Source organism: Lissotriton vulgaris, chromosome 10, assembly GCF_964263255.1.
Source record: "Lissotriton vulgaris chromosome 10, aLisVul1.2, whole genome shotgun sequence".
NCBI lineage: Eukaryota > Metazoa > Chordata > Amphibia > Caudata > Salamandridae > Lissotriton > Lissotriton vulgaris.
In genome coordinates this window covers 1,079,281,577-1,079,305,452 of record NC_141698.1, presented here as the reverse complement: position 1 = coordinate 1,079,305,452, position 23,876 = coordinate 1,079,281,577, and the positions used below count along the sequence as shown (strand labels likewise).

Sequence of the window (23,876 nt, the reverse complement as noted above, 5' to 3'; positions counted from 1 at the left end):
CCTCGCCTCTATGCCCTCCAGCTTTTGACGTAAAGGTGCTACAAGATCTTTGGTCATCTGTTCTATCCTGGAAAAAAAGGTGTCCAGCAGTGGTTCAAGACTATTACTGGGATTAGCTGATAACATAGGCTTAGTCAATGATGTCTTCCGAGGGGCTCTTTTACAGCCAGTCTTCTTCCTCTTGGAGGTGGGGCTGTCCAGTCCACTCATCTCCTGCCATAAACGTAACAGGCTCGACATTGGAAGCCACCATAGGTGAAAACGTGGGCACAAGCTCGGGCGCAGGCACGGGTGGAGCAAGATCTGGGCTAGAAGTAGCCCCTAAAATACCGCCGGTTTCCACTGTAGTTGAGCTCTGGACAAGTATCCTAGTCTCAAGAGAGAGCCTTCTTTCAGTTAGGGCTATCTCCTTTGAAATAACGTTAGCTGCCCTAGTTAAGAAGGAATCTGTGGTCGCTACTGTGCCGCCCCCATTAGCTCCCCCTGAGGTACCCCCTGCGGCCGTTTTCCTTTTAACCATAATAATTGATAGTGCACAAGATCTGTCGAAATAGAGTTCCTAGGTGGGGCCGAAGGGTAAAATAGAGTCAAATGCACACTTCACTTGCTTGTGATAACGTTATAACCAAGGCCGGACTGGCTACCGGGCGTTTTGGAATGCTGCTGAGCTGGGGGCTGATTTCGTTGATGGGGACCTGCGTGTGCGGAACGAAATTCGTTTTGCTTTGCTAAATTTCAAAGCACATGCAGGTCTCTATCAACTAAATCAGCCGCTACCGTAGTGAAATCAGCCCCCAGCTCGGCAGCATTCAAAAACGCCCGGTAGTCAGTCCAGCCCTGGTTATAACAAACAGTCAAGAGGACCTGAGGAGGCCGATTAGTGTACAAATCAAAAAGTCAATTGTGAAAGAAGATATAGCCAGTACCTTGACTTTTCAAGGGCCCCAGGAATCCAGAAGACAAAATATGAGCCAAGGCACCTGGCCCATCCTAGCCTCTACCAGCCTTCAGACGGGCCCGCTCTTGGCCCGGTCTTTGCCGGGCTCGCGTCCGAGCCGTCCCGCGCAGCAGGAGGCCGCGGCCAGTTTCAAAGCGCCTCCGGCGTGGGTTGTGTTAGGGCATTCGGTCCTGTCCTTGGAGGATCAACCGAGTGGTCTCCCGTGCAGCTGGAGGCCGCTGCAAATTTCAAAGCTCCTCCAGGCCCGGGCGGTGCTGAGGCGCGTGGGCCTGCCCCTCGAGGGTCAACAGAGTTACTAAATGTGCTGCAGGGACACTTGTTGCCGCTAAACAAAGGTTGACTAGTCCCTTTTCTGCTGCTTCTTTCTATATTTTGGTGTCAAAGCGGTACGAATCAGGTGAAACCTTTTCCCACATAGTGCTAACATGTGTATAGTTCCAGAATAATTCGGTAATACGAACATTAAATGTGCCGCATTATGCTGCTTACCTTTTGTTTTGTTGTTGTGTAATTTAGAGCCTGATTTACATCTTGGCGGACAGGTTACTCCGTCACGAATATCTGACGAATATCCTGTCTGCTGAAATATAAATCCTAAAGGATATAATGGGATTTATATACATTTTTTTTTTTACAGAGTTTTATATAGCCCGAACTTGACCCGAATCTGATATCAGAGCGCTTTACATAGCACCAGTTGCATTACATGAAGACACATTCATTTTTATTAGGCACGGGGAGATTAAGTGATTTGCCCAGAATCACAGGATGGTCGGTGTCATTGCTGAGACTCGAACCCAGTTCCCCAGATTCGAGGTTGCACGCCCTAGCCGTTAGGCCAACTCCTCTCCCCAAATTTCAGCGGACATGAAATTTGTCACTGTTGTGATGGAGTAACCCGTCCTCCGACATCTAAATCAGGCGCTTTGCCAACTCAGGCACATAATTTAACCTTTCCCTGCTGCATAATTTCAGTGGCCCCGCATAAAGCACAATCTCTATGAGACGGGCAATGGACCACTGTAGATGGACTATGAAGAGCATAATCACCGCAGTCCAGCTGGCGATAGGAGCCTGACCGAACCACCCATTTAAAGACCGCAGTAGAGGCCAGTGCTGTGCATTTAAGGGTTAGGATTTGGTGCAGTAGCCACAGGTATCTGTTACCCCCACACTCTGCCATCCCTCGGGCTGGCCAGTTTTGTGTTCTCTTCTCTGATGCTGGGGTACTGCGCTGGCCTGGTAGTGCTTCTCTGATGCTGAGGGTAGTGGGCTGGCCTGGTAGCGCTTCTCTGATGCTGAGGGTAGTGGGCTGGCCTGGTAGCGCTTCTCTGATGCTGGGGGTAGTTACCTGGCCTGGTAGTGCTTCTCTGATGCTGGGGGTAGTGAGCTGGTCTGGTAGCGCTTCTCTGATGCTGGGGGTAGTGAGCTGGTCTGGTAGCGCTTCTCTGATGCTGGGGGTAGTGGGCTGGCCTGGTAGCGCTTCTCTGATGCTGGGGGTAGTGAGCTGGTCTGGTAGCGCGTCTCTGATGCTGGGGGTAGTGGGCTGGCCTGATAGCGCTTCTCTGATGCTGGGGGTAGTGAGCTGATCTGGTAACGCTTCTCTGATGCTGGGGGTAGTGAGCTGGTCTGGTAGCGCTTCTCTGATGCTGGGGGTAGTGAGCTGGTCTGGTAGCGCTTCTCTGATGCTGGGGGTAGTGAGCTGGTCTGGTAGCGCTTCTCTGATGCTGGGAGCAGTTACCTGGCCTGGTAGCGCTTCTCTGATGCTGGGAGCAGTTACCTGGCCTGGTAGCGCTTCTCTGTTGCTGGGGGTAGTGAGCTGGCCTGGTAGCGCTTCTCTGATGCTGGGGATAGTGGGCTGGCCTGGTAGCGCTTCTCTGTTGCTGGGGGTAGTGAGCTGATCTGGTAACGCTTCTCTGATGCTGGGGGTAGTGAGCTGGTCTGGTAGCGCTTCTATGATGCTAGGGGTAGGGGGCTGGCCTGGTAGCGCTTCTCTGATGCTGAGGGTAGTGGGATGGCCTGGTAGCGCTTCTCTGATGTTGGGGGTAGTGGGCTGGCCTGGTAGCGCTTCTCTGATGCTCGACCTCCTCCAGTGCTCCTTTGAAGTCTGCTGGGCAGCACAAAGTGTTATATCCTGGTTATTTACTTATGTGTATCCCAGTTTACCCATCTCCCTGCTGCTCAGCCAGTGTGAGTGTGGAGGGTGGAATGTCGTGTGACTCTGATGTGTGGTTGAGGTGTGACAGTTGGAACATGGGCTGAGCAGCAGGCAAGCTGCTCCTGGTGGGGCTGAAGGGCAGATGTACATCGAAACCTACTAATTGTACTTGAATGCCATCCTGCAACTTGATCTTAATAAAGAAACACTTAAAATACAACTCAGCTAAGTCTGGTAAGATACAACACAAACCCTCCTGGAAGTTGTCTGTTCCTTGCTCCTTGACCTTACCTCTGTGCTGATTGGCTTGCATCCTTTGATGGCACATTCTGGCTTGGAGTTGTAGTGTGGGGCAGTTTCCTCAGGTATTCAGGCCTAGAACACCAGATGATTTTTAACCTGTGTAGAGACGTTTGAATGTGTATTTCTTTGTTCCGCTGGGAGCCTTTGCCGCTCAGTCAGGGCCAAGGTGATTGTTTGTCCCTGGTTGAGACACAGCCTTGCCACCAGGTTCTGGATTCTCTGAAAAGTCACCAAGTTCAGTGCCAGTGTGAACTTTACCACACTAGTCCAGGCCTGACAACACTAGTCACTGCGTAGGATAGAATATTGCAGACACGTTCAATAAAATCACGAGACAATCACTGTTTCCACGGAAAACCTGTGTGCAGCTATCGTGAAACTGACTGTGTGTAGTAGTTTTGTGTTCCCAATGCACCCCGCCATGTCTGTGCTAGCCCTGCGAAGAGGTGTGGCCCTGCAGGGTTGCAGAATTGATACTGCAATCTGAAGCCCTCCTGTGGCTTTTGCATGTAAAGGTGTCCCAGTTGTGTAACTGTGAGGGTGATGCAAACCTCCCACACTTGCACAGTAACACAAGCTTCAAAAGGAACCGAGCCCTTGTCCTCTTGCCCTCCAAACTGGAAACCAGGCCTCGGTTACTCTGCAAGGCTTGCACCTCTCTCCCTCCAGCTTGGAAATCAGGCCTTGGTTACTCTGCAAGGCTTGCACCGCTCTCCCTCCAGCTTGGAAATCAGGCCTCGGTTACTCTGCAAGGCTTGCACCTCTCTCCCTCCAGCTTGGAAATCAGGCCTCGGTTACTCTGCAAGGCTTGCACCTCTCACCCTCCAGCTTGGAAATCAGGCCTTGGTTACTCTGCAAGGCTTGCACCTCTCTCCCTCCAGCTTGGAAATCAGGCCTCGGTTACTCTGCAAGGCTTGCACCTCTCTCCCTCCAGCTTGGAAATCAGGCCTCGGTTACTCTGCAAGGCTTGCACCTCTCTCCCTCCAGCTTGGAAATCAGGCCTCGGTTACTCTGCAAGGCTTGCACCTCTCTCCCTCCAGCTTGGAAATCAGGCCTCGGTTACTCTGCAAGGCTTGCACCGCTCTCCCTCCAGCTTGGAAATCAGGCCTTGGTTACTCTGCAAGGCTTGCACCGCTCTCCCTCCTGCTTGGAAATCAGGCCTCGGTTACTCTGCAAGGCCTACATTTCTCTCCATCCAGACTGGAAATCCGGCCTCGGTTACTCGATGAGGCCTGCATCTCTCTCCAGAATGGAAATCAGGCCTTGTTTACTCTGCGAGGCCTGCATCTCTGTCCCTCCAGCTTGGAAATCAGGTCACGGTTCATCTGCAAGGCCTCCATGTATGTAAATGTGCATTGGTAAAATGCCAAGCTCTGCGTGAATGGCAGATAATGACTCCCCAGGCTCCTTGTGGCTGTGAAGCTCAGCTGCCAGGAGGCGCTATTCTTCGGGCACGAGCCGGGAGAGTCTAAGGAGGGGGTGGGAGGGGGAAATCTACCCTCTTAGTATGAAGGTAATCTAAGAGCCTAGCGAGGACTCCTCGCATTACCGCCAGCCCTTTGTGCCATGAAGCCAAAGGCTGAAGCGCGGTTGTGTGTAGACAATGCCGCGGGCTTGGGTTGATGTCCTCCAAGACTCTTTGCTCGTGGGGTGAATAATGTCTCTCTATGAGAGTCACACGTGCAGAGCTTGTCTACAGTGACTCTAAGGCAAGGGTCTGCAACCTTTTCACTAACAGGAGCTACTTATGTTCAATGAAAATCATCCCGAGCTACTAATATTAGTGCTGTACACATCAGGCAAGATTACTTTAGTGACTAGTCACCCCATGCACGGTTACCAGCCCTGATCACCTCACTGCAGGATTGCCAGCAGTAATGTAAATAAGGATTAGTCAACTTGGAATGCCTCAACAAGGGGAATACATACCAGCCACAGATACAATGCCCCCTGGCACCAAGGTAATAATATTAGTAATAAGTCTTGCATTTTATTGCTCATATTTATCATTCAGATACCAGATTCAAATACATTTTGGAAATTATGTGTTCTGAAAATACACACATTTTCATATCAAACACACATTTTTCAATGTTGGTATACATATATTAATTCAGCCAAACAAAGGCTTCAAATTTAGTACACAGGAGAGCTACTCACAGGTAGCTGGCGAGCTACCAAGTAGCTCATGAGCTACTCCTTGGAGAAGCCTGCTCTTAGGCCTTCCATTGCACAACACTATTCGCTGACTATTCTCTTGACCATACTAAAAGTCTTATTTTATACAAAAGGATAACACTACTTGAAGACATATTTTATTGCATGTGATACATCTGCTTTCTGAACTTCTCGTTGTGGACCAACCGACCCCCCAAGGGTAAGTCGGGACCCCTCGACTTTTCCACCCCTGAAATAATTGTCAGTTTGGTGAGTTCACAGTAGGACCTGGTTCATGTGTCTCCAAGGACAGTAGCCAGGCCCCTTACAGGGACTGACTAACTGCCCTTCGGTCACAGAGGCCTCGGGGGGAGGGATCGAGGCGCTAGATCTAGGGGAGCAGGGTACTCCGAGCAGAAGGGTGAAGTAATTAAGAAGAAGACGTCACCAACCCTGCAGACCAATGGAAGCGCTCCTTCGGCAGAGCAAGGACATGTAAATGCATCTCCTTCCAGATGTGAGGTACATTTTGTATAGCTTCTGCATCACCATAAAAGTGGGGGAAACTATCTATTGTGGTTCTTGACTCCCCAGAGAGTGCTCCCACTCAGGCCCCAACAGTGGCCCAACCAGATGTGCAAGTTCACAATGAGGACCTGTCTTGTGGCTTCAGAGTTTACGAGAAAAGGCGCTTTGTAGTACAGCGCCATCTTTTAAAGACTTATTTAAGCGCTAGTTTACGGAGAGACAAATACCTCTCAGAGTTGTTTAACAATCACAGTTTTACAGTACGCGGGGCTCTTCCACCGTAGCGGAGCATTATTTAAGAGTAAGGAAGCTTGAGGCGACTTGTGCTGTGCAATGCTGGCGTTGTATCGTCAGCAGAACGTTCACCATAGTGTGCGCTGAAAAGAAGCGCATTCCAGGCCACCCGACCACGACTGACGCAAACAGCGCGCACTGCAAATAGATCTCAGTGGAGGAACTGAAGCAAAGTGCTGCAGAGGTGGGGAAGACGCCAGATCCATGGACGAGTCACGACCAGGCGCTGGGCCCAAAGAGTCTCAGCGCAAAGGACATAACGCTGCAGTTGGTTAAAGATGTTTGCCCAAGATCACACAGTTGGCAGTGGCGTATCAGGGGAGCCATAGCCCCGAAGGACATCGACGCTCCGTGTCCGTGGCCCTAATGGAGCTAACATGGCCTTGATTCCACTGCACAATTGGAACCCTAAACCATGGCAGTTTGGCCTAATATTGAATATGGTTTTTCATCCCAAGGTTTTTGGTCATAAAATCTGCAATTTAGGCAGAGCAGTCAACTTTTCTTGTTACTATCTCTCTTCCCGAATGTAAATGCGTTGTACACATTTGTGCTGTGACAAGCAATTGTGTTCAAAATGTTCAATAAAACTGGCTGGCAAAAGATGCCAATCTGGTCATAAATGTACCCTAGACTGAAAAAGAATGAGTTATTTATTAGAGACACTGGGAGTACTAAATCTCAATAGAGTATCTGCTAAACTCGTATAATATTTGGGAGGATGTAATGTCTGTATAAGCAGGGTTAAGCTGAATTCAGTAATAGTGTATTACAAGTGAGAAGGGACATCACAGTGCTCCGCCCTTGAGGGCAGAACACAGCGCGCGCCCTTCCTGGCCTCAGAAAGGCCCAGCTGCCGGAACAGACTGCGGCAGAAGCGGGTGTAGCATAGGCGTGGACCGGGGTCAGATGCTTAAGCACCCTCCGCGGGGGCGGGGGGAAGGGGGAGAGGGGTGGAAGGGGATGCCTCAGCTCTCGGTGGCAGTGCCTCTCCCTGCCCTCAGCGGCACACCTCATAGCAGGGAGTTGGAGGGTTGAAGCCTTGCCTCAGAAGGTGCGAACTGGGCCCACGCCCAGGGCGCCGACCTTCAGAGGGGCGTTGCAGCTCCCTATGAATAAGGTCTAAAGAAAATTGTGGTTAAACACATTTTCGGAAGGGTGCTGACACTCTTGTTTTTTGTTGTTGTTTTTCATGGTATTTCTTATTCTTGCTCCTCTCCTCTTCCTCACACCCCACACACATTTTCAATACATAGACACTTCAAGAAGACTCACGTGGTTTCCCCATGCCGCTCTCAGAACAAAGGCCAGCTCTGACAGAAGTAGTAATACTCCCAGCGCTGATGCGGTTTGTAAGCAGCGCATCGATTTCCCTGGGCACAGGGAACCATTCCTTAAAACAGAGCATAGAGAGAAGCATAACTGCACGCGCTGAGGGCAGGGAGCCTCCGACAGCAGTTATTTGCTGTTTTTCGAAGCAGTATCCTTGTTATCAACCTTAAAGGAGCACTGTGTTCTAGCCAAACAGAGATTTTATTTTTGGCTCCGGTGTTAGCCAAGACTTTTGTTTTTAATAAGACTGTACATACTTTACCCACGGGGGCTTTCACTCTGCTATCATCATCTGTTGGTGCGCTGTAGTGTCGGCCGCACGTTGCCTCTACCCTTCACAGCATAGGGGCACAGGCTGGGTCAGCCAGCTGCAGCCATTGGCTATCCGGACTGTGAGGGACAGAATGCTGCTCTTGCTCAATGTGCGCATGCGCACAATAAATACTTTCATTTGATGCCAGGGACTCCTCGTACAATTCGCACGTTTATATTGTAATTGCAATTATATAGCACTTGATGCCCCAGACGAGGCCTCGAAGCGCTTTTTCGGCGAGTAGCACACTACTCCAGAACCCAAAAAGGGTTAGTGGAGTGATAGAAGAGCGAAGGGTCTAGAAAGTGTTGGATTTTTTTTAGCTCCTTTTTTTAGGAGGAGTTTTGGGATGAGTAAAGTGGAGGTGGAGGGGGAAAGAGTCGAAGGGAAGGGTTTAGAAAGGATGGTTTGGGACATCTGAATAGTAAAAGAGGTTCGAGATGATGGAAGGAGGGAAGAGTCTAGAAAGGGGTATTTTGGGGAGCACAGTAGCAGAATATAATACAATATATTTTGGCTTTTAGACAATGCTTGTTTTACTTGGAGAGGGACCAGTAGTTACCCTAACACTGCTACATGGCTGCTGGTGTCTCTCTTGTCTTCATATTAAAAACACTCACAAACAGAATAAGCACTGACAAAGTCAAAAGGTTAGCAGGCAACATCCTATGTTTTGGCTTTCATTGCTTGTTTTTTTTTGTTGCACTCCACTCTTCATTAGCTGCAGAGGCCCCTATTAAATGTGAAACGTAAGCCTGCTATGTTGTTGTTACCAACACGTTTTCAACGTTCTATTCTGAAGCTGGAAGTTTAGTTTTTAAGATTATTGATCTCTGATAAAAGAATCAGAGCTCTCAAGTTTAAGTATGATGTGTGTCCACTTACAACTATCGCAGTGATAGTGCTACTGGTGCTGGAAGGGCTGTAAGGCTAGAGGATCATATATTATAAGGAATAAAATACCACCAACCGTACATAACAAGCATTGGCATAGCCAATAGGTCTCGCCTGTGGGACCTTATAAGTGTTTAGTTATCCAGCACAATATCCTTGGTGCAACAACATCAACTGTTGCATGGCTAAACACTTATAAGGTACCAAAGGCAAGACCTATTGGCTATGCCAATGCTTGTTAATGCTTGTTGAGGTAAGGGGGTGGGTCGCCACTGGGATGGTACCAGTGCGCTGGGCCCTCGCTCCAGGTTATGTTCAGTTAACTGCATTGGGGGCAAGAGGATGTGCATACATGGGAGTGGTGGTACTAGACCCCACCCCCCCCTGCAGGAGGAATTGAGATGTTACGCAATGTCACTAAGTAATTCCAACAGCTTATGCATACAGAACACAAGCTAGCAAAGCGTGAGCGAGGGCACCCGGTAGATGGGACAACAGGCTTCAGTAAGGTGCAATTGAGCTTAGTGGGCTCCGGGCGGGCGAGAAAGGGGGCTGACTTGCCGGTGGTCATGGACTTTCTGGCCTCACCTGAGATGCTCACTGGATGGGCTTTAGGTGCACCCTGGCCGATGCGGTATGTTTGCAATTATTAAGGTTATAACAAACATCAGGGGTTTTAAATTGTTTGCCCTCACTGGTGACTAATTTTGGCGGGGTGCATAATAAATGTTACAGCTTCATATTGCCTTTAACAAGGGCAACAACATTTTCTTATGACTAGGCGCTAGAAGCCGCTGTGTGGCGGGATAGCACTCTCCATAAAGTAGTCAACAATAACAGATGGGGAGTGTACCCTCTTAGTTATTTGCAAGAGTCTCCTGTGAGCAGGTATGCTGGGGGCGGTGCTTTCCTTGCAAACAGTGAGGGCAGATGCTCTAGCCTTGGCTGCTCCAAAGCCCTTTATTCAAACGACTCCCTCTAGAAACTGGGACAAGTTGTTGAAGTCAGAGGGAAAGTCACAGGAGAGAAACGATGCAGGAAAGAATGAAGAGAGAATGGGTGAACACAAGATTCTTCGAAGTGCATAGATAATAAAGGAAGGAGACAAGCAGAGATGCTATCCAGTGCTAAGGAGCTTGTGCTCTCTCTAAACCATGGTAACATTGGTTTCCACCAAATTACCACACTTAATTTACTTGTAAGTCCCTAGTAAAGCGACACTTCCTTTACCCAGTGCCTAGATTAAATGTGGCTGGAGGGCTTGCACCATCTATTGTGACACCCACTTAAGTAGCCCTTAAACATGTCCCAAGCCTGTTGTTGCATCCGTGTGTGCAGTTTAGACCGACTTTGTGACCTGGCAAGTTAGACCTTTGAGAGTCAATTGCTGGTAACCAACCGGTTACACTGACCCAAAACGCGCTCCTATAAGGCCACAGGCTTCAGATAAGTAAATTGCTTCTAATCGAAATGAAACCAATATGTCCAAATTCTTCAATTCCATTCCTATATTGGTATCTCGAATATGTAAATCTTCAATATTCAAACCTGATGCTGCTCAAAATATATCCAGAACGTGCTACAGTTCAGGATGACGATAAACAATAACATGCCGCTTCATCATGGACCCGGTGCATTTCGGGTAAAGACCCATCCTCAACGGGGGTACCTGTAATACAAGGTTTGGAAACACTATCAGAACGATTCATGGGGACTATCGAATGTCACATGTATGTAAGGCCAACTAAACACGCAACCCACGTGCGCGATTGGGGTGCGTCCCAAGAAAAAACAGCAAAACAGTGCCCAAAAGGACAATAAAACAGTGCCAAAAAGAAAATCGATAGTGCCAAGCTACATTGTTTATTCCAAAACATGTCCTTAAACAAAAAGGTTCATGCGGATTCCCAATGAACCAACCTAGTCCAATGTGACCATAGTGCAACCAAGCACGACGCCCAAATTGTTAAAAAGTGCTTAAGTGGTGCAATACTGTGTACGAATGTATCCAAAAAATTTATAGTATTAGACTATAAAAAAAAAATTTTTCAAGAGCAAGCATATCCGAATACTCTAGTGCATGGTTGAGACATCCAAGCCAAGCGTCTGCAAATAAAATGACTTAAGACTGTAGCGTTACAACAACTAAATGCTTGTAGTGATCGTGGTGCCTGGAAATTCACACTGACCGCAAAATGGTTGAAGTGCTGTATCATGTGAATCCACACAGGCATGCTTAAAGAATAAATTAACAACAGTATAATCAGAGCTTTAAGTGGGCTGGGTCCTGCCGGTGCTCAGCAGCCGCAGTTCTAAAAAGCAGGTGCCGAGACGGGTCCCTATCAGACTCTACAGAATCCCAGTCGGGCGACACACTATGCCAAGCACCGATGCCAAGCACAAGCTTACGTGTTTTTAAGCCACGCCCTTAATTACATCGGCCATGGCATTGGAGACTCCTCAGTTTCATCCCATTTAAAGCCCTGGATATAATGTTTAAAAACCTGCAATGCTCCAATAACAACGCTCCATACAGAGGTGAACAAGAACCCTAATTACCTTTTAGGAAGAAAGAACGGCTCCCACAGCATAGTGGCGGCATGCACGTGCTTGTAAAGGTACGCCATTTGTGCCGGGTAAAACTCAATCAACACCGGAAGAGCAGCGTTGAAGAGTGAAAGAAAATAGGAGTGTAGAAGAATGTGCGTGGCAGTGATGTTATATAATGTTTAAAAACCCGCAATGCTCCAATAACAACGCTCCATGCAGAGGTGAACAAGACCCCTAATTACCTTTTAGGAAGAAAGAACGGCTCCCACAGCATAGTGGCGGCGTGCACGTGCTTGTAAAGGTACGCCATTTGTGCCCGGTAAAACTCAATCAACACCGGAAGAGCAGCGATGAAGAGTGAAAGAAAATAGAAGCGACACGTCGAGTGTAGAAGAATTTACGTGGCAGCAACGTTATAATTAATCAATTATTTGTCCATAATGGATACAAATGCACCACTTGTACTTGCAATCGATATGCACAAGCAATAAACAAAAAGATCATGTAAAGAAAGTGAAAGTGATCGCGATCTTGATCGCATGGCGGCTGCACGGGGGCACGCAAGCTTGAGGCCACCAAAAGCCTGTGGTGGCACTTTCAAAAGCCGCTTACTAAATGTCTCGGAGCAGCGCATGCGCCGGCTCAGCGAGACCTAAAAAGGACATTGAAAGTCACCTCTTAATTCTGAACTCCAGAGGCACGGATCCGTCAATGTGCCTATCATTGACATGCAATATCCTTATAATGTACGGTTGGGGGTTTCTTATCCCATATACAATGCATGGAAGCCTACAGTCCCTACATAAAAGCCCAACTCTAATCTCTTTCTTGTAGGTGACTTGAGATGTTTCTAGTCACCTGTGATAAATGATGTAGCTCCTCCACTGTAAAAACGTATTACAGTTGAGTTCTGATGTTGCAGTGCCTGCTGGCAGAGATAGCAGTCAGGGGGAATACCAGGTCAGGGATCATTAAGCTGCACTTTAAAAAAAAAAGTGTCACTTCCTTCTTCTGCTCTTTTTTCTAGATAAAGAATGAGCAGCTAAAAGGAGATATTTACTGCAGCATCTTTATTGTTTCCATGATTTATGTCATTATATGAAAGATGGAACGTTTCCTTATTTTTCTACACATTCTGAGCTTTTTTAAAACGGGTTCCAATGTCTTTTTACAACAAATACCTAAATGCTTTTTGGTGGGTTTAATTTTGCACTAGAGTTTAAAACTGTATTTCTCATGTTTACAAACATCGTATCTTTTTTATGTGAAAGAGCAATACACCAAATATTTCAGTGGGGTAGGAATGGTGATGGTGTGACAGTGTATTATGAGGAGTAAAGTACCATCTGCCACACATTATAAGGATATTTCAAGTCGCCTCGGAGTTCCATGACCTTATAAAGGAACTCAGCTTTTTGCCTCATTCCTCTAAATGGTCACGGAGTGCCTTAATGATTTACAATATCCCTAGAATGTATGACAGGGGGTACTTTATCCCATATAATGCACTCCCAAAAACTACATATATTTAAAAAAAACTGTTTATTCTCCATGGGACAAATGTATTTGCAAGAAAATTCTTGCACACTGAATATATAAATATCCCTGTCTGTCCCTAACTTAATTCTCAAAACTATTTTCAAAGATGCCAACACAGTAATAGAGACAAGGAATGAATAACCTGGCATGGCGCTTGTGTTTTTGGCTATTCCGACTGGCTATCAGGTGTGTTAGTCACAACTTGTCTCTGGATGCAACCCAAAACTACACTACCCAGAATGCAGTAGGTTTAATGCTCAGGCCTGGAAACCGTGTCAGTGATGACACCGGGTGAGGTAGCTACCCTAAACTTTCTAAAGCATTGGGTTTCAGGGAAGTGGGCCCAGCTTACCTCTTCCTTGAACTTGTAGAAGCAGAGCACTGCTTCCTTGTACCAGAAAGCTCATGGAAGGGCTTGGTTCAGCTGCTTACCTAACTCCTCAACTGCTCCCTGAATGCTGGTTAGTGCCAGCAACTACGTTATATTTAGGGGTCAGTGTGGAAGAGAAATTCGACCAATTAATTTGTGATAACATTGTGAAATCACCATCTTGAGAACTTCTGACAAGTTCAACTGTGTCTAAAATTTCTTGCTCAAATTTGACCTTTTTTCTGTGGTCGAGCCCCAGTCTGGTGAAAGTGATAGCGAGGTCCATCTCGGTGTAGTGCTTCCTTCTGAGGAACCTTCTAGATCCACGTTTGAGAGCACGGTCCAATTTCCTGCGCAAGGCAAAGATGAAAACTACTTCAAATAGCCCCGCCTGTGTAGTTGGCCACCGCTGCTCCCACGGTGTGCAATGCATTTCTCTCAGATGCACGTCTTTATCTGTACCCCCTGCATACTGTGCTGCATCCTTTCTGAAGCCAGCCTACTTGATGCCTTGCACAACATTCACAGTGAAAACAGTGGCATCATTGAAAATGTGGTGAAGGGCCCATTGGATTCTTGGCACATGCAGTAGCTTCCAGCAGAGAGCCTTTCGGAACGATCATATCCTAGTCCTACAAGCACGCTGAGCGAGCACCTCCGAATTTATAACTCAGAGGTCTCACCTGTGTCCGCTTCTTGCTGTGGCGACCAGGATGGGATGTGGCGACGAACACTGCCAACAGCTAGTTATCGGCAGACATTGTGGTGGTGAGAACCAAGATGTGTTGTACGAATGAAGATGCTCCAAGTGAGTCAATAGGCCTCCTGCGGCAGCGTACCTTCCCATTCTTGCTCACTTACTGCACAGTCCACAAGAGTTCCTCATCCTGTATCTCCGTGCCTCGACAGCATCAGCTGCTGCGTACGGTAGAGACCTGCCAATAAGAATATATTAAGGTATAAGGAAGTTTCTCACATTAAAGCACCTGAATTCTCTGTTTTCCTGTGGCTTTATAGAGGAATATTATCACCATGAAGAATAAGTATTTTTGACTTTTGAATGCACTCAACTCACTGAGCTGTGCTGACTCCGCAAGGAAGGTGAGATTTACAAAAAAGGTACTGTGCTATTTTCAGTGCAGCAGTAAATAAATTACCTTGTGCTCATTTACACACGTTCTCCCTCAACCTGTCTTGCCTAATGATTTTTTTACACAGATTTAGGGCCGGTATTACACTAAGGCCATTGCAGCCATCTGTCTTAAGGAGCTACTGCAAATGGCCACAAGGGGGTAGCAGATTGCAATAGATCTCCAAAGAAAAAAATCCTGTTTATGGGAGGAGGAGGAGGGTTGTAGAGTTGAGTAAGGAGGATGGAGAAAGACTCCAAATAGCAAAATATAAATTTGGCTAGGACTAGGAAAATCCTTGAAGCCCCGCTATGAATTGTGCAGGCAAACAAAACTGCCTGCTACACTCCCAGTATTTGTTTAAAGCATGTGTGTGTGTGTGTGGGTGTGTGTGTGTGTGTGTGTGTGTGTGTGTGTGTGTGTGTGTGTGTATATATATATATATATATATATATAATCTCCAGGTGCGTTGTTCCAGACCGAGACGGCGTGCCGGCTAAACGGTGCTTGCTACCGCTGACAAATACTGTCCAAATCCCACTCTGTTTAAGAACAGGTCCGACACAGCCAGATGACCAAAAACAGACTTTAATGCCACAATAGCAGGCACGTGACATGGAGCTGATGCGATGGTGAAATGCTAAGCAGACGTGTTTCAGCCTTGCGGCTTTCCTCAGTGCTAGTTCCACCTTAGCAAATGATTTTCCCACCTAGCTGCCAGATTAAGTCAAGGAAGGTTCACTGCCATTGGAGTAAAAGTTGGCCCATCCTCCAAGCTCACAGGTTTTTGCTCCTCCCAAAGCTGATCCACACCGTGTTTTGTGCCTCCCGCTGCGAGTGTGAATTAAGTAATTTCTAACACTCGTACGCCTAGTGGCGTCCCAACACTGCTGGCCCCGGTTATCACACTCACACGGCTGCTTTATGCAATAGAAAATGCTGGTAAGTCTCTCTTTAGTCACCTTCCGCCGTAAAATACAGCTACCTCTCTCCCCAAGCAACATTGTAGTGTTCATAAGCATCTTTTTATGCTGGGGGTATATATATATATATATATATATATATATATATATATATATATATATATATATATATATATATATATTTTTTTTTTTTTTTTTTTTTTTTTTTAACTCAGGGCTCCTTCTGGAACTGTGGGGCCCTTGGAAAGTGGCGCGCATGCAGCCAGAACATAGCGGCTTGCCATCATTATTACAAAAGTTCAGTAAGTGCGTTCTCAGGATGCAGCACAAATAGACCCAGTTATTGCAGGAAACTGTTTAGTCAAACTAGCAATATCTGGGTCCATTTGTGCTGCATCCTGAGAGCCCGCTTACTGAACTTTTGTAAAAAAAAAAAAATATATATATATACATACAAACATATACACACACCATGAGTTGAATATATATATATATACATACATACATATACACACACCATGAGTTGAATACTTTGGAGGTTGAGTTTCAGAATATGCAGTGGCCTAGGTAAGTGAATTGAAGAGAACCTCAGGGTTGGAGGTGCAAACTAGTCTCATCTCACCAGAAGCAAATTCACATCCTTCTTCTCTTTTGCCAGCAACTCTTGATGTACTGGGGTGTATATGCCACATACTAGGTAAAGTCCCCCTGTGCGAAGTGCTGAGGAGAAGTCTTCATAGAGAAAAGGAGGTTTCAGGTAAATGCTGTGGAGAGACTCAAACCAAGGCGAAGGCTGGATTCTATGTCCCGGGTTGTATACACTGCAGTACTCCTAAAAGTTTAGTATTAATATTGATATATATAACATATCCACAAACTGCTTGGTCTCTTGGTGGTTCGATAGTTGGTGCTTCACCAAACGTGGTGGTCCTGGCTTTCCTTTGTCAGCATCAGCAGTATAAACGCTTCAATTATCTGTGCTTTGATTTGAACTGAAGACCTGCAAATTATAGACAGATTTCTTTGTCTTACACTCTGTCGCCATATAATAGTCAATATTAGTAGCAGGCATAATCAGTTTAGAAGCAAAGCTTTTTCTGTGGCTGGAAAGTTTTTATGGAAATATTTTTCTGTAAAAACTTTTTTTGTGCCAGCATTTTCCCTAAAAATTGGGTTTTTGAATATATATTATTTTGTATTGAATTTAAAAGTATAAAATGTGACTGAAACCCAGGTAGGGTGCCCTGGTGCTGAGGGTTAAACCTGGGCACAGAGCAAGAATCAACAGAACAGCCAAGTCTTTATATTTGTCCGGAAATATAGCTAGTTAGGCTCTGCTCTGATGCTCGGAAGGAGCTTCTGAGCAAAAACACACTTGCCACCTAAATACCCATACCCACCCTAAACCCATAAAATGCCATTGCCACCCAAATACTTTTAACCACCCTAAACCCTAAAAATATAATTTCCATCCAAATACCCTTACCCGCCCTAAAAATTCCCTTGCCACCCAATACTCTAACCTACCAGTAAAATTTCATTGCCACCTAATAACCTCACCTACCCCTAAACCCTAAAAATGCCCTGCAAGTATACTATTCATTTTAAACTCCAGGTTTAGTCCATAGCAGAGCTCTATAATTAGCCCCACCAGGAGCAGCCTCCCTGCTGCTCAGCCCATACTCCCCCTGACACACTCGACCTTTAGCCACCCAACATTCCATTGCATCACCCCACTCCAACATTCCACACAGCATGTCCATACTGGCTGAGGAGCAAGAAGCAGAGTACCAGGGGAAATGTACAGCACAATAAACTAAATATAACGAGAACGTACATCGATAACTTGTTCTTACAGAGTGCTGAGTGTGGGGTTGTGACGGATAGTGCTGCGGTGGCTGTGCCCAGCCTGGAAGGATGAAAGTTTCCATTACACATGAGGGATAGGAATCTATGATTCTCTAAAGTACATCTCAGCAGCACGTGCACTTGCCACATAAACTATCTAACATGGATTGTAACCTCTGACCCTGCCTGGACATTGACCTTGGTTTACAGCTATCGAAAGCTCACTCCTCCCTCCCTGGCGTCCTCTGCCTACCTTTCCTTCCCTGTGCTTGGCCTGCTCTAACTTACTTGCCCTCTTTTTAGTTTGTTTTTCTAATATGAAGTTCTACAAATTGCCTCCCTTGGTTTCCTAGATCACAGCCTCTCGTTCCTTAACCCAATAACACTTCATCCGTTCAGCCCTCTCTATTCATCCCTCGAACCAGTTCCTTTGTGCCAGAAATCCTCCACTAACGTTGCCATCGAAATGTTAATCAAATTTACCATAAAGGAAACTGAAGTTAATGCACGGAGCGCTTTCCCTCCGAGCAGCAGGCTTAGCCTATTCTCTGGATGTAGCCACTAACCCTGGGTTCACTAGTACCGGGCTACTTACCATAAAGCGCCTCAAGCCTCATCAACGGTGGTGAAGCTCTATGCAACGCATTTACTATAAAATAAGTTACCTTCCGCGGGATTCGAACCCGTGACCCGCAAGACACCCCCAGCTCTGTGGCCGGGGAATTAACCACGAGCCATGTGACAGACAACCTGTGACATGCAGCGCACGCGCAGACCACTGCAGCTGGAGGTGCATTAACCACCCGGGTTAACTCACAACATCCACTAGAGCGAGCAGTTTATAGGGTCTCTCTCTGCCCCCTTCTTTCTCTTCTCCCCCTCTCTCTTTCTCTCTCTCCCTCCTCTCTTTCGCTCCCCCTTTCTCTCTCTCCCTCCCTCCTCTCTTTTGCTCCCCCTTTCTCTCTTCTCCCCTTCCCTCTCTCTCTCTCTCTTTTTCTCTCTCTTTATTCTTTCCCCCCTCCGATCTTGTATCCGCCTGAGGTTGGTAAGACTAGTATGGTTGAGTTCTGAAGTAGTAACTCCTGCTATGAAAACGCTGCGAAGCTATTAAAAAGAATGCATAGAAAAATGTGCGTCCGCCATTGTGTGCAGTGCACCGCAACCATTACCAACACAAAGCCCAGCGGACACAGCTCCGTAAAGCTGTGCACGGCGCAGAAAGGAAGCCCTCTTCCGCCCCCTGAAGCCGCAGCTGCGCTCAGGGATACTGAGTGATGTATAATTCATAGCGCCTCGCTGCAGCTTCCGGGTGCGTGCACGTGAGTGCAGAGGCCGGGTTTGCTCTCACGAGGACGTCCGTGCTGCTGAATGCTCTCCTAGGCACAAGCTAGCGCCCTGAGGCCCTCGGCACGAGTGAAGGGCTACATTTGGACAGGGCACAGGTCCTAAAATAAGAAGTGGGGGGACTGACCTTGTATGGCAGTATGCAAGTGACATCACACATGGCATCACAGGAATTGCATCATAAAAAGTGTCATCACAAGCCACGACTTTACAGGAAGTGGCATCACAAGAAGTGACATCAGATCTAAAGCCCTCCCATATATGTTTAGCAGGTCTATCATGTGTACGTTTGAGCGCATTGCGAGGATAATAGCACAGTGAGCTATGGAAGATGATATGTGACTTGTACACCTCGCAATCCTCCAGTTTTATGTAACGCATCCTGTACATTCATTTACAAACATATATAATTTATTGCACGTTTGCTTTGTGTAAATACTGGGAAAGACCAACACATCTGCCATTCTTACAGAGCCTGCAAATCTCCTAAACAGGGACTGAACAAAGTGAAAAGCTGCCTCTCTTAAGAATGTGTGAAGTGCTAACAAGGTGCGAGCCTTTGTTTCCCCTCTGCTGTATTTGCATCAGGTGTGAGGCTCTTGACTGCTCCCAGCCAGGAAACTCCAACCAAAGGAGGCCTGATGACCCGTCTAATTCTGCCTTTTTTATGGGCCCACCAGGAGGCTTAAATAAGAAAGATAACGCAACATTCATGAACTATTCATAAATCTTATGCTTAATGATTTTTTTTTAAAAGCACATTTTCATTGCTTAATAAAAGCTTAAAAATATAATAAACTAGCAGCCCGCCCCGACGTTGTCCGGGGGCAATGAGGCTTCAGGGCCAACAACCAGCCCAGGCCCCCGCCCGCCCCTGCCCCCGCCTGCTCCGACATTGTCCGTGTCTTGGAGCCACCTTCCGCCCCCGGCCCCCTCCCGCCCCAACATTTTACGTGTCCCTTTGCTTTACCTGAGCCGGCGCTCCTGACTTCACCGCCGCTCGTCACCGCTCCTCCCCGCCCGCCCTGATGTTGTCCGGGGGCAATGAGGCTTCAGGGCCAACAGCCAGCCCAGGCCCCCGCCCACTCCGGCCCCCGCCCGCCCCGACATTGTCCGTGTCCCGGAGCCACCTCCCGCCCCCGGCCCCCTCCCGGCCTGACATTTTACGTGTGCCTTTGCCTTACCTGAGCCGGCGCTCCTGACTTCACTGTCGCTCCTCGCCGCTCATCACCGCTCCTCCCCGCCTGTCCGCCACTCATGTCCGCCGCTTCCCCTCATCATCACTTACGTGTCCCTTTGCCTTACCTGAGCCGGCGCTCCTAAACTCACCGCCGCTCCTCGCCGCTCGTCACCGCTCCTCCCCGCCTGTCCACCGCTCATGTCCGCTGCTTCCCCTCGTCATCACGCACATCGCGTCCAGCGCTACGTCGCAGCCAGCGCTACGTCACGTCCGGCGCTACTTCCAGGGGACTACTTTTTTTTTAAGTTACATTTTTAAATTTACGTTTAATGTTTATTTTATATAGCCTATGTCCATCTGCACACCCTGACATTTTCAACAATGTATCGGGTGTGAGGATTGGCGCTGTGGTTCCCGAGTTTACCCGCCTCAAAGGTTCAAAGTTCTTCCTTTATAATAGTAGTATAGATTAGAGGTAGGTAAATATACTGGGATTACAGAACCCTGTGTATTATAGAATGCATTGAAGTTAGGTTACTGCTCACTCACTCACTCCACCACCTCCCATTCTAAGTGATTTAGCACCAGTGCCCCATTTTCATTGGCTCCACTTTCTCTCTGCCCCCCCTCTCTACTATGCGAGTGGAGACTGGGAAGCCCTGATGCCCCAGTGGCTGACCCCCACATGGGACTCTCGAGTAGCAAAGTAACTGTGCTCTGCTGCCCATGTTGTCCACAGTTAGTACATCTCCCGAGATGTTGTTTAACCCCTGCGCGTGTTCCGGAAGGCACAAAGGTGTTCTTTCATTTGCATGGAAGTAAAGCAAGGAATGCCCTCTTGACAACGCTCCATGCAAACATGTCATCTTCTGTAATGCAGTGTCTGGGCTGCAGGAAAAGTGGGGGCTCCAGCGCAGTTTCAAAATCCGCCATCTCATCATGTCATAAATTCAATATTACACACACTCCCAGCTTCATAAAAATCGACATCTTCTGGAAAAATGTGGGTTCCTAAGAATGCAAAGCAGGAGTTCCAGCATTTTTCAAACAACCACTAAAAAGTCGCACCAGAAACATATATTGCTTCAGAGCTCATGGCATCCTTTATTTCTTCTTAATGAAACTTTCTGTCAAGGTTTGTAGAGCAGACATTAAAGGTAACTCGCCTAGATCACAGAGGAGCGGCGGAGGTTAATACCTGTTTGCTTCTGAAATACTTTCCTTTAACATTGTGGTTTGAGTCATACAGTGCTTTTGAAGGCAGCCGACCCCGGCACGATCTTAAAACCGGAACCATAATTAGTGCTTCATTACTGGCGCGTGGCTCACAGCAGCGCTTTCTGGGGTTTGACTGACAGAGCGCGAGCGCTGCTCCTAAGGCCTCCCTGTGTCCGTTCTCTGCCCAGCATGGGACCACCCGAGGACTCACCTGGCAAGCGCTCAGCCTCCTCCCGGGAAATGAACAACTGACGCAGGTTGCTTTCATTAGCAGGAGTCCGCCGCTTCCCCTCATCATCACTTACGTGTCCCGGCGCTCCTAAATTCACCGCCGCTCCTCACCGCTCCTCCCCGCCTGTCTGCCGCTCATGTCCGCCGCTTCCTCTCGTCATCACGCACATCGCGTCCAGCGCTACGTCGCAGCCAGCGCCACGTCACGGCCGGCGCTACTTCCAGGGGACTACTTTTTTTTTAAGTTAAATTTTTAAATTTACGTTTAATGTTTATTTTATATAGCCTATGTCCATCTGCACACCCTGACATTTTCAACAATGTATCGGGTGTGTGGATTGGCGCTGTGGTTCCCGAGTTTACCTGGCTCAAAGGTTTGTGTTCTCTCTTTATAATAGTAGTATAGATAGAATTACCAAGATACACATCTATTTAAAAATATACCCACCTTTAGTCATTTTCAAGCGTAGTTGCACATTAATAGGATAAAAATGCAAGTGTTTTAAAAAAGTAAAACCAAAATAGTCTTCGTGATTATGGTAATTTGTTGCTTTTGGCCCTTGGCCGTTTAAGTAATGTTGATTAAATGGGCATTGCACCACTTCTTGTGACATCACTTCCTGTGATGTCCTCGTAAATTGTATATGATGGTATATAATTAGTCCCTACCCCCACATTTTTCCTTTGGAATTGAGCCCTGACCCCCATCCCAATCCTCCAGCGTTCTTTATCACTGCGGCTATTGATTTATCTGTGACTCTGTATAATCAATCTATATTTCTCACTGTATCATCGATTAACTTCGATTATCACATATTCATCTGATCGCATTATCAATGTATGGCCTCTACCTATGCACAGTACTCTTGCTTCGGTTTGGGGTTGGTACACCCTCTACAAAACCTTGGGATTAAAATCCAGATTTTCAGTTCTTGTCTTAATTCTTGTCTCTTTCCTTTGTGCAGCGGACCCGCTGGTTGGGAGTATCGCGACACAGTACATGACCAACAGAGCCGAGCATGACCGAATGGCCAGGCAGTGGACCAAGAGATACGCCACATAGGAAGCGAATTAGACCAGTTGGACCTGCGCAAGCACACTCACTAAGTGCATCCAGAGCCCTTCGTTTGTTTATTTTTATTTTTTTGTTTTTTTTTCCTTCGAACGGTTGTGACACAAAGTTGTCATTTTCTTTAATAAATTTGATAACATAACTTGAACATATTTTTTCCCCAAATTAAAGGGGATTTCTTTGTTTGTTTGATGATGCGGAGAATGTTGAATCTGTTCTAGCCTAGGGCTTTGTCACAAAGCTTTGTAGCATTGTGTGTAATATTTTCTTACATGGTTATATTGTTTTTGTTGGGGGGGGGAAGGAGGGTAAAGAATAAACAAATTCAGAATTGAATCTCATTTATACTTAAAGGTTGCATTAAGGGTTAATTTTTTTGTACTGAAGTTTTTTTCGTGGTTGGTGCGTGCATGCTGCCGGAAAACAGAATTTTTGTACAGAAACCTCTGATCGACAGTCACTACGCATTTACCCAAGACCGTAAGAATTGCACACATTGCACCCCCACCACAAGAGACTTCCCAGTTTGAACAAAGTAAATGTGTATTTTCACCTTCTCAATAACAAAGCCAAGTACTTGTAAATTTCTTAAGCGATCTGCACCACCTTTGACTGTAGATCAGTTGTTGTTCACTTGTGTTTACTGAGAGCACGCAATAAAACACTGGCTGGTGAAAAGTTTCTTGTCTGACTCTCAGTATCGCTCTGCTCTTTCTTCTTCCAGCACCATCAGGACTTCGGTACTTCTATGCTTACAAATAATCTAACCACTGGCAAATGCTCAGGGTAGCATTCCGGCCCATCGTTTTGTGCACACTTTGCCACTCTAGGCAAAGGCCCGCCTTATGCAAATCAGTACTGACCCTGCTCATCATGGGAGCTGTCCATCATTCTAGAGGGACCGCCTCTAGAAGGAAACACAAGCATCTCCAGACCAGTTTAGTACTTATTGGGCCTCCTCAGCAGGGCTCGAGTCGGGGTCCCACGCGGGTGGACGGTGTCCCCCCACTTATTTTACCAGGGGGAACGCCATCTCCCCTGCCAAACAGCTGGACCTTCTATTGCTTATGTTCTCCGCTCCTGTTTCTCACAAGCACTTTCATTTTTTCACTCTGTCTTAGACACACCCTCACAGAATGCTTTTTGAGAATTACGCTGGTGAAAGCAAAGCTGTGTACCGCAGTATGGCAGTCCCGACTTACAGGCCACACTGATACGGTCTGAAGAAAAACCCTTCCTATGCAGGCTTTAGACTTTACACAACACAGAGATGAATTCGAGATGAAACATGGATATTTATTTGGGAAATTGAAGCAAAATGAAAATTTGGAGCATTTCCAAATTAGCGGAGCTTGTTTTGGCTCATTGGTTTTCTACACATTGAGAAGTAGGCGTTGCTTCGTCGGCCATTCGTATTCGGAACAGAACAGCCACAGCGTAAGCAACTATGGTCGAGACAGGCACACAGGTGCCAAATGCTGGTACCTACGTGCCAGTCTAGAGCCTGGTGCGCCTTGCGCTGGTCAGTGCACAG

At 47.0% G+C, this 23,876-nt stretch overlaps 1 protein-coding gene across 1 annotated transcript in view; it reads left to right on the top strand.

Annotated features, from left to right (window-relative positions):
- Positions 1 to 23,023, top strand: part of LOC147689343 (ubiquitin-conjugating enzyme E2 E2-like) — a 650,182-nt gene extending 627,159 nt beyond the window's left edge. The window contains exon 6 of the mRNA XM_086942154.1: positions 22,236 to 23,023. Coding sequence (XP_086798280.1) covers positions 22,236 to 22,333 — 98 coding nt within the window. The 3' untranslated portion in view covers positions 22,334 to 23,023. The remainder of the gene's footprint in view (positions 1 to 22,235) is intronic.
- The last annotated feature ends 853 nt before the right edge of the window (positions 23,024 to 23,876 follow it).